We start from the raw sequence: 11344 nt of genomic DNA, 5'->3' as shown, positions 1-11344 counted from the left end.
ACTATGACTGTGGAATCATCTGTTGGCTTTTCAACTCTTTTAAAGTCTGATTTATGTATTTTGGGGCTCTTTCATTGGGTCCATAGATATTTATTATGCTTGTATCTTCATGTTCAATTGATCCTTTAATCATTATATGATGTCCTTCCTCGTCTCGTATGGTAGTTTTTGTCTTAAAGTCAATTTGATCAGAAATTAATATTGCCACTCCAGCTCTTTTACAGTTGCCATTTGCTTGATAAATCTTTATCCAACCTTTGATTTTTAGTCTATTTTTGTCTTTGTCTCTAAGGTGTGTCTCTTGTAGGCAGCATAGTGATAGGTTTTATTTTCTTATCCAGTCTGCAACTCTTTGTCTCTTGAGTGGTGCATTTAATCCACTGACATTCAGTGTAATTAGCGACAAGTATGAATTGGTTGCTGTCATTTTGTTAAGTGTTTTTTCATGGTGCCCCTGGTTTCTTTGTTCCGTATTATTTTCTGTGCTGAGTTCATTATGTTCATGGATCATAAACATAATATTATCATTTCCTTTGTTGCTGTTGTTTTAGTATTTGCTGAATATTTGTGCTTGTCCTCTTTTTTATTGTGATGTGAAGGTTTTTCATTTTTCTTTGAGGTTACCCTGCGATTTATAATTTTCTCCCTGAGTTAAGAACAGTCCATTCTATCTTGCAACTCTCTTGACTTCCTTACCATTTAGCAGTTCTGTAACTACACAGTCTTTTCTCTCTTTTTGGTGTGTAGTTGTCCTCACTTGTCTTATCTCTGCCAACACTTCTTGTTGTTCTTTTTGATACAACCACCCTAATGAATGTGAAATGGTGTCTCATTGTGCCGGTGGTTTGCATTTCCCTAAGGATTAATACTGTTGAACACCTTTTTCATGTGTTTATTGACCCTTTGCTTATTTCCTTTGGATACATGTCTGTTGAAGTCTTTTATCCATTTTGAAACTGATTTATTTAAGTTTTTATTGAGTTGTAAGAGTGTTCTTTATATGTTCTTGATAAAAGTTCCTTATGAGATACATGATTGCAAGTGTTTTTTTCCCATTCCATGTGATATTAATATCTTTTCATTTTCTTGATGGTGTTCTTTGAAACATCTTTAAAAATTTTAAATTTTTTAAATTTTTATGAAATCTAATTAACTATTTTCCTGCTTATACTAATCACCTAATCAAGAAAATTTACTCCTATGTTTTCTTCTAAGTGTTTTATCATTTTAGTTCCACAATTAGGCCAGTGATCCATTTTGAGTTTATTCTTGGATATGGTGTAAGGTAAAGCTCCACTTTCAATCTTTTGTGTGTAGATATCCAGTTGAAAAGACTGTTCTTTCCCTCCTTGAATTATTTTGTCACAAGTCAATTGACTGTAAGTGTTGGAGCTATTCTTAGACTCAGAATTCTGTTCCATTGACCTGTATATCTATCCTTGTGCCAGTAGTCCACTGTCTTGATTACTGTACCTTTATGGTAAGTTTTGAATTCAGGAAGTTCTTCTTCTTTGATACTTTCTTGGTTATTCCAGGTCCCTTGCATTTCCATATGAATTTTAGGATTAGCTTGTCAATTTTTGCAAAAAAAAAAAAAAGACAGCTGGGATTCTGATAGGGACTGCGTTGGATCTGTAGTGTTCACTCTCACTCACTCTCATTCGGCCTGAGACTTTGGATTGTTACCTCTTTTGGGCAGGTTGTGTGGCCTACTTACAAAATACATAGATGTGCTCTTGTTGGGACATGTTATGTATTGACTTTAGGTCACAAATGACTGGGAACTTAGAAAAAATGTTACTGAAATGTAACATTCATACAGAAATCATAAGTATTCACCTTGATGAATACTTACTAAGTGAGCATCCCTGTGTAATACAAACCCAGCTGCAAAGACAGAACATTGCTTATATTGTAAGAGACTTTTTGATGTGTTTCCTTTGGTTTAGTTTGGTTCATTTACCTGTATGCTCTTGTGGAGCCCAAAAGCTTATCTTAACTGTATATTTGGAATGTAAACTTAGAGATGTAGCCAGTCCAGTGTTTGAGATGATGGTTTCTAGAGCCTAGACTGCCTGTGTTTGATCCCACCTCTACCACTTATTAGCTGTGAGACCATGGGCAAGTTACCTAACCTCTCTGTGCCTGTTTTCTCACCTGTAAAATAAGAATAAAACTAGCTCATTAAAAAAAAAAACTAACCAGGGACACCAAGCTCAATTGGTACAACACACTACACAAAACATTGTTCCACCTCCTACTTTGACAAGTAGTGACTGGGATCTTAAAAGCTTGCAAGCAGCCATCTAGATGCAACGATGGGGCTCACCTCACCCAGAGCAAAGAAGAATGAAGAAAACCAAAGATTCATGGAACGAGTTAGTTCTGTTGTTGTTGTTGTTATTTGCCGTCAAGTCGGTCCCGACTCATAGCGACCCTTCCTTGGGTTTCCGAGGTAGTATCACTATGGAAGTAGGATTGTTCTAATGACTGATAAACCATGCGATCCGCAGCTTATACAACTATGAGACCAGAAGAACTAGATGGTGCCTGGCTCTATCATTGTCAACCACTCAGAGTAGGATCTGTGGAAGAGATCCTGGATAGAAAGGGAGAACAATGTGGAACAAAACTAAAAATCATTTGGGAAAAAAAAAAAAAAAGGGGTGAGGGACCACGTTTGCTGGTCTGATAGAGCCTGGTGGAAACCCTGATACTATAGCCCCTAGCTGGAATTGAACCCACGCCTATGGCTTCCAGCCAAACAGAAGATAGGCATAGGAGTTGAACATTTACCTGAGGTAGATACACTCCTTGGAGAGAACAATGATGGGAGAATGAAGGGCTGTTTATGCACAAGGAGACAGCTCAGGGGGCAGGGGTACATGGAGGGATAGACGCAGGGAAGAGGTAACTATCCGGAGGAAGGGAGCTATTGCATTATGGTGAATTGTGATCATGTGATGAGACAGTGTATGTGAACTGCTGTATGGAAAGTGAATTTGCTCTGTAAACTTTACCCAAATCACAATTAAAAAAAAAAAAAGATTTACCTATAATAAAGCTAATATAAAATAAAAATAACCGAAGTCACTGCTGTTGAGTTGGATCCAACTCATAGCAACCCCTCCCTGGGTTTTTGAGGTGGTATCATTATGGAAGTAGATTGCCCAACCTTCCTTGCTTTCACTAGTGCCTGCCAATCATCGTAAGTACTCAATATGTTGTTGTTGTTGTTAGGTGGCGTCAAGTTGGGCTTCGACTCATAGCGACCCTTTGTACAACAGAAGGAAGCACTGCCCAGTCTTGCGCCATGCTCACAATCAAACTCTATATGTGATAACTATTGTTGTCATGGTTATTCTTATTATTGTGTATCTTTTCACTAGAATATAAATCCCTTAAAGGGAAGACCTTGTCTGACTTACTTATTATTGTATTCCCAGAGACTAAAATTATGGTTGGCACATAATAGAGATGAAATAAATTTTTGAGGATGGAAGGGAGGGATTTTAAATAACAAGAGACAGAATTCCTAAATCCTTTTCCTGAAACCACCTTTGACAGCTGTACTGTCTTTTATTTACAACAGCTTTTGGAACTATTTGACAGTGAAGACCCTCGGGAACGGGACTACTTAAAAACAGTCTTACACAGAATTTACGGCAAGTTTCTTGGTCTTAGAGCATTTATCCGAAAACAGATTAACAATATTTTTCTAAGGTAAGTGGAGGGTGGGGAGAGAGAGAGAAGGAAAGTTGGTGTTTTTATATAGAAGTATTAGGTAAGCGCATATTTGAGCTTAATGTACTAACTTTACACTTCTTCGTCTTTTTTTTTTTTTTTTCCTTTCTTTTTTACAGGTTTGTTTATGAAACAGAACACTTCAATGGTGTAGCTGAACTGCTGGAAATATTAGGAAGGTAAGCACATTTTAAGCTAATTGCTAATCTCAGGTGAAGATCATTTTGAAGAGTAGGTTTGGGTGGCACAGTGGAAATGCTGACCTAGAATTCTTGCTGTATGTACATTCGGTTTTCTTGTTTGTGCTTAACATGTTTCCCAACTGACTTCATGGGACATGCTTCCCTTTTCCCCTTGTTCAACAGTTATACATTGCTGATTGCACTGGCATGACTAAAAGAGCTATTGATTCATTCATTACTGCAGAACCAGTACATCTAATAGTGGTCAGCCCAATTCCTACTAAACATCTTACTCTCATTAATTTCTAGGTTACCTGTCCTTTGATGTATCTATTGAAAGCCAAGTTTATAATAAATTTGAAAAGATTGACATTTTCAGAGGAACTATGTGCCTTGTTGTAGTTGTTGAACAGCTGCTGCCTGGAGTAGTAGAATGACTTCTAAAGAGACAGCTATCGGGTAGCTTTCTGCACGTGAGGGAGGCTCAGGTAGCTGGACAGTGGCATTGCTTAGTCTTTCTCCCTAACGTGAGGAGAAAAAAGTGAAGCATGGGAGTTTTCTCTCAGCGGCTTCCTATGCATGGGTGTTTTTGGTCTGGGCAGAAATTTCAGGAATGGGAAGGAAATAACGTCTGGAAATTGGGAGTCACATTTAAAGAGGAAATGAGCAAGGCAGGTGATTATTTATGGTAGAAAAAGAGGGAAGGAAAAGTAAAGGGCTTTAGATATCAAAGCTTTAAGAAACTGTCTGACTATTAGCATAGAATCTTTGCTGGATTATCATAAGCAGTTTTTCTTCTTCACTTAAATTTCTTTCCTTTAAAGTGTCTAAGAAATCTTGAATGCCACCTGGGTGGGTTTGGGGTCGTTATTGACCAATATAAACTGATTAAGATTTAACCAATCTCACAATGACAGTTTGTCTCAGTTTAGCTTGTTGTGGTAACATTGCTAATTCGTGTCTCTTTTCTTTTTCCTAGTATTATCAATGGCTTTGCTTTACCTCTTAAGGCAGAACACAAACAGTTTCTGGTGAAAGTGTTGATCCCTTTACACACTGTCAGGAGCTTATCACTCTTCCATGCTCAGGTAGAATTTTGTACAACTATCTTTGGAGCAAAATAAAACATTTTCAAATGCAAAGCTTTCTTTAATATTGGGAAATAGTTTCCTTAATTAAAAAAAAAAAGACTTGTTAAAGTTTAAAATATTTCACAAGGGAAATGAAAATGTGTATTTTTTTTTTTTTTTGGTGTGCACAGTAGAATTATGGGAATATTTTTAAAGTGGGAGGAGCCTTTGTTCTGCCATCTCATTTTCATTTATTTACAGAGAACTTTGATGATTTGCCCAAGTTCTCACAATTTTATTTTGAACAAGTTTCATATAATAAAATGTATGTGGACTTTTCAGATTTACATCATTGGTCACATTTAATCATTTTTGGATGTTCTGGAATATTTCAGTTCCATCCTCATTCTGCATTCATCTCTCATTTGCCCTTTTACCCCTCTTCTAGTTCATTCATCATTTCTTTTTCACCTTCTACACATAAACACCCTCACAAGGAATCCGTCAATATTTGTCCATCTTGTTTTTAGCTTTCATTACTTTAAAAAGCATATCCCGCTCTTGTCCCCATTCTAATTTCCTTGCTAACACTGCCTTGCATGGTGAGCATGTCACTCGGGGGTAGATAAATGATTTGCTGGCATTACTTTAATATTTCCAACCTCTGACTCTCTCTTCCCCTCAATGGGAATGTTTTGAGTTTGCCTAAAGTATAACACATTTTTCTAAGCAGTGTTGCTGTTTAAATGTGAAATGCTGTGTTTCTAGGAAAATTGCCCCGTATGTTTCTAATACAGAACATCATCAAAATGTTGTTTCACAAGGGTGGATTTCTGGTCCAAGAATTTTTATGAGCCTTCTTACAAATCTTGACTTTTGTGTTTGAAACAGGACATCACATTTAGTCATCTTTTAAAAGAATTCTTATCTAGATGAGTTAGCATCTGATGTAGAATCTTTCCACGTCCCTACAAGCTCATGGTTGGCACAACCTTTTATCTCTCCATGAAACTGCACTTTAGTTCGCTTGTGCCATTTCAAGCAGGTAGCAAGGTTTGTAGTAAGCGTTTAGGACTCTTCTAGAGCTACAGTAAAACTCAGTACCGTCGATGTTAGCAGCGAGAGGAAGGAAGCTTATGGTGGGGGCGTGGCCGTAAGGGGCAGGCTACTGTTTAGATTCTTCACTCAGAGATGGAGCTCAACCCATGAGATACTTTGAAAATATACTGGCTTTGATATTTTACATCTGCTTTTCATTAGCCGGATACTTCATATACCAGTATACTCTTTTTCTCTCTTTTCATAATGCCCCTGGGGCTTTATTAGTGTCAGTCTTTGACTTGAGAAAGTAGATTTCTATTTTGCTTTACGTATTTTTTAATTTCATGGTAGTTGAGATGAATTGAATGTGAAGTTATTAAAACCAGAGTCTGGGAATTTTTTAGGAAATTTTAATAATGTCTTTTAAACTCTTAGTATATAAAATTTATAATTTTTGTCTGTCTTTTTTGTTTCTTCAGCTGGCATATTGCATAGTGCAGTTTCTCGAGAAAGATCCTTCACTCACCGAACCAGTAAGTAATGTCTCTCTCATTTCATAAAATGTCAGAAAGACCACTTTTCTTAGAAGTGGATATGAAAAATGAAATGGCATTCATTCTTCTCTTTTTCACTTTAGGTCATTAGGGGATTAATGAAATTTTGGCCCAAAACCTGTAGTCAAAAAGAGGTAAGTGCTTCATATCAGTGTGTGCTAATCACTTATGGAGGACTTGACTGAGTGCCAACACTGGGCTAAGCGTGGGTGAAGGTGCATCTAGTCCTCATCCAGCTCTGTGAACCCACTGCCATCGAGCTAATTCTGACTCATAGCAACCATATAGGACACAGTAGAACTGCCCCATGGGGTTTCCAAGGCTGTAATTCTTTACGGAAGCAGACTGCCTCATCTTTTTCCCATAAAGTGGCTGGTGGGTTTGAACCATTGAACCTTGTGGTTAGCACCCCAGTGCCTTACTCACAGTGCCACCAGAGTGCCTGAGCTTTTATAAGGACTTTAAGTACTCTTATTTATTAATTTTACTAATAATGAACTTGAGGCTTAGAAATTGAGCATACCCAAGTCCACTGCATATAGGTAACTTATTTAGAACCCACCTTCTTGACTCCTGGAACCCATGGGCTTTTAACCACTTTGCTCCTCAGCCTCAGGTAAGCCCAGGCCAGTCCTGATCATGTTGTCTAACTCTGTTGATGTCATATTCCCAATGATATGATATGGAAGGTTTGCTGTTGTTATAGATAGAAAGTAGAGTATGCTTCCACAACACCCACATACTACAGAAGGAATCTTCCTGTATGTAATTTTAAGACACAGAACAGTTTCAACTGTTTGCAAGTGACTCTGGAGGTCTGTGATAGACTCATTTGTACTCATGCCAAGACCTAAGCAGGCATTGTTGTGTGAGGTTGTTTTGGGTGAGTGAGTCCTTAGTTTGATGGTGAGCCTAGCTAGGTACCAGGTCAGCAGCGACTCTTGTGAAAGATTAGAAACCATGGTTCTTTGTGGATCTTGATCTAGAAAACAAAGGTGGGTTGTTAATTTTACATTTGGGGAGAAGTTCTGAATACATCTTGACACATGGCAAGATCTACCTACTGTGTTTTGCATGTAACAGAAATTGCTTCTCACATCAGCTCAGTTCTCCAAAATCCTTCCTGACACAATTTTTAAGAAACCATCTCATTTCTTAATACCTGTTAGGTAAAATTAACCTATGCATTGCTACCTAGCTGCATCTAGAGATGCAAAAACATTGTTATTTTTCATTACATACTTAAGTTCCTCTAAGGTAGTTATTTTTTTTATGGCTAATAGGTAACTGACTTTTATTTCTGTTTGTTTTCCATTATATTCAAAATAATTGACTATACTATTGATTGGGCTCTATTTTGTGATCTGATAGGTGTTTCCTAAGGCATTCAGTGCTGAGACCATGAGATTCATTGTCCTGTATAGTGAGTGTGTGTGTATGTGAGTGTGTGTGTTTAAGTGTAGAGGATGGGTCAAACTGGGCTAATGGATTAAAGTGGTACTTGGGTGTGGATGAGACTGTTCATTTGTGTTTCTTGGCATTTGTCTGTTCTGTTAACTGCTGTGTCCTAGAGGGGTACCTACACATATAGCAAAGGCTGTAAATGTGGGAAGGAGCCTTGGTGTCCCAGTGGTTAAAATGCTTGACTTCTAACTGAAACATTGGCAGTGTAAACCCACCAGTTGCTCCACAGGAAAAATACGTGGCAGTCTGCTTCCGTAAAGATTTATACCTTTGGAAACCCTAGGGGACGGTTCTACTTTGTCCAATAGGGTCATTAAGAGTTAGAGTTGACATGATGGCAAAGGGTTTGGTTTTCATATAAATACCGAATGAATGATTGTGTGTGCCTCTGTGGACTTTGGCACATCCATGCAGAAGGGTCACCCTCCTGTTGGTTAACAACAACAAAAAAAGGGAGATAACTCAAGTAATAGCAGTAGGTGGAAAGTCCCACAAAGACATTTTTGTTCCAGGGACCCAACTGCCCCATGCAAGTGTCCCTTACTCTGTGTAACAGATGTGGCACATAAGGTATTTGATTCAAAGTAAGTAGAATCTTATTTTTAGTGCTCTGGGGAACTTGACTTTATGAAGTACACTGCTGTGAATCCTTTATGAAATTAATATATTCTAATGTGAGGTAATACCTGATTTGCTTTTGTTTGTTTAGTTTTATATGTTAACTTTTTTAAAACAGTGCAAATTTTCTAATTAATCCTCATCATTCAGACTGACAAAGCACCTGACATTTTGTTTTGCCTGTGTTCACAGGTAATGTTCCTTGGGGAGCTGGAAGAAATATTGGATGTGATCGAACCTTCACAATTTGTTAAAATTCAAGAACCTTTGTTTAAACAAATTGCCAAGTGTGTATCTAGCCCCCATTTTCAGGTTAGTAATAAAAAGAACATGAGCCAGAGTGGCCTGTAGAAGATAAATATTTTGGTTAAATTTCATTTGTCTTGAAAGAAATACAGTGGACACGAGGTACCTGTTGTTATTTGCTATTTTCTCACATGCTAACTATAATTGTTAATAACAGTCACCTTTTTCTTGAGCACCTGCTACGTGGAAACCACTGTGATAATGCCTTCTGTTCATTAACTATGCTTCTCAGAACTACTCTGTAAGGATGCCATAATACCTTTTACAGACGTGAACACTGAAGCTCGGAGTGGTAAAATAGCTTGTCTCTGGTTAAATAGCTGAATGAGAGTAGACTGGTAGGGCTTCTACAGGGTGAAGAGAGAATGGTGAATATTGCCTGAGAGAAAAAGAGAACCCTAATGTTCTGTACTGTGCTACACACTTCATGTACGGTATTTCCAAACCTTAAATTATCCTATCAGGCCTTTTTTCCCATTTCTTAAATGAGAAAAACAAGGCTTAGAATGGTTTGTTTAAGGTCCTACACCTAATAGGAAACCAAACTCACAGCCATCAAGTCAATTCTGACTCCTAGTGACCCTATAGGACAAAGTAGAACTGCTGCATAAGGTTTCCAAGGCTGTAAATCTGTATGGAAGCAGACCGTCTCACCTTTTTCCCATGTAGTAGCTGGTGGATTCAAACTGCCAGCTTTTGGTTACCAACTGAATGTTTAACATCACCAGAACTTCTTTTCACCTAATGGGGAATCACATTTTGAACTTAGATGTAGCCTCTTACTCCAGCCCATGACCTTCTCATGGCACCACTCTGCCTCCTTGTGGCCACTCAGGGAGAGCTGGGAAAGCGCCTGGGCAACCCTTTCCTTTGGAGCAGCGGCTGCAGTGCTGCAGAATGCCACATGACGGGAGAAGAGTGATCTGACCTAAAAACACGTCTTTGTCTTAGCTCTTTGGCTCTTTCACCAAAGGCCCAAATCACAAATCTGGAAGACTGTCTGCTGCCAGCAATTTGCAGAGATTGTTCAGATTGTAGTTCGTCACACAGCACCAGCCCTCTCACATTCCCCCTCTGAGCTGTTAATATCCTGCATAGTTAGAGACATTGGCCGTTATTGTGGCTTTAATTTTTTGAACTAAAGACATCATGTCAGATATAGCAAAGTGACATCTAGCAGTTGTATCACATGCACACACACACAAGTGGATACCATTGTGTTAAGTGTTCAGATGATAATAAAATGTCTAGATTAAAACAGAAAAATGCAAGAGTAGATATTTTGCATGTTACACAGTGCTCCTGGTGCTTGGACATCTGGCTGGTTTACCATAGTTTTCAGTGTTTGTTGGGATGTTTGGCAGTATGAAGGGCAAAGATCAGGAATCTCTTTTAAAAGGAGCAGCACTAAGGAAGCCTAAAAGATGCTGGGAAGCTTAAAAAGGAGACAAAAGAACTTAATTACCAGACAGAAGTAAGACTGAGATCAAAGGAAACAAAGGAGAGTAACGAGGTTCTTGTTTACTACTTTCAATGTTCATTGGTTCATCCAGCAAATACTGATTAAGTGCTAACTCTAGCCAGACATCTGCTACTGTGTGCCTCAGGTATGGCGTGAGCGCCACAGGTCTCCAAGCTAGAGATAGTGCCACTGTGTGTGCAGGACAATGAGAAAACCTAAAGTCGTCCTAAAGTCAGATATGGTAATTTTCACTTTGCATAAATAACACTACCTCTCTTTAAGTGTTTTGCTTCTGGAAGGGATTTTTCATATTAAAAAACAGATATAAAGAGACTCAGATATTTGATAAAATTAAGTAATAGGTAAATATTAGATTCATAATTGGGTGAAGAAAAGTCCTAAGTTCATCTTTTTTTTACTAGCATCTTGCTGTTATCTTTTTAAAAACTCCTCCTTCCAGTTACACATTTTCCAACACCCTTATCCCCATTCCTTCTTCTCTCCTCCCTCTCTCATTGCCTTGTGCTCTGTCTCCTTAACTATGCTGTTCAGTTTGACAGTTTCCAAACACATCATCCAAGTAGGTGCCTCTGCCCCTTCGCTGTCATTCCCTATGTCTCTCCTCTTTCTGCCTTTTCTCTCATCTTTCCTTCATCTTTCAAGGCCCAGCTTAAATGCTACTTGTCTATTACATTCCTGCTACACCTTTTCTCCCCCAGGTCTTCTGGACAGCGCATGCTACTTTTTTCCCTGATACTTTATTTATATGGCTGATACATCTGCTACAGCAAACATTGGGTAGCCTCATGTTGTTGTTGTTAAGTGCCGTCGAGTCGTTTCCGACTCATAGCGACCCCATGCACAGCAGAACGAAACACTGCCCGATCCCGCGCCAGCCCCACA

The 11344-nt window shown here is 38.5% G+C and overlaps 1 protein-coding gene across 1 annotated transcript in view; it reads left to right on the top strand.

Annotated features, from left to right (window-relative positions):
- Positions 1-11344, top strand: part of PPP2R5E (protein phosphatase 2 regulatory subunit B'epsilon) — a 185966-nt gene that overhangs the window by 156283 nt on the left and 18339 nt on the right. Inside the window, exons 5-10 of the mRNA XM_007949095.2 lie at positions 3593-3723; positions 3864-3923; positions 4906-5014; positions 6517-6570; positions 6675-6725; positions 8866-8985. Coding sequence (XP_007947286.1) covers positions 3593-3723; positions 3864-3923; positions 4906-5014; positions 6517-6570; positions 6675-6725; positions 8866-8985 — 525 coding nt within the window. The remainder of the gene's footprint in view (positions 1-3592; positions 3724-3863; positions 3924-4905; positions 5015-6516; positions 6571-6674; positions 6726-8865; positions 8986-11344) is intronic.

Source organism: Orycteropus afer, unplaced genomic scaffold (assembly GCF_000298275.1).
Source record: "Orycteropus afer afer isolate SDZICR_OR568_19922 unplaced genomic scaffold, OryAfe1.0 scaffold00237, whole genome shotgun sequence".
In the NCBI taxonomy this organism is placed as follows: domain Eukaryota; kingdom Metazoa; phylum Chordata; class Mammalia; order Tubulidentata; family Orycteropodidae; genus Orycteropus; species Orycteropus afer.
This window is presented reverse-complemented; position numbering and strand designations above follow the sequence as displayed.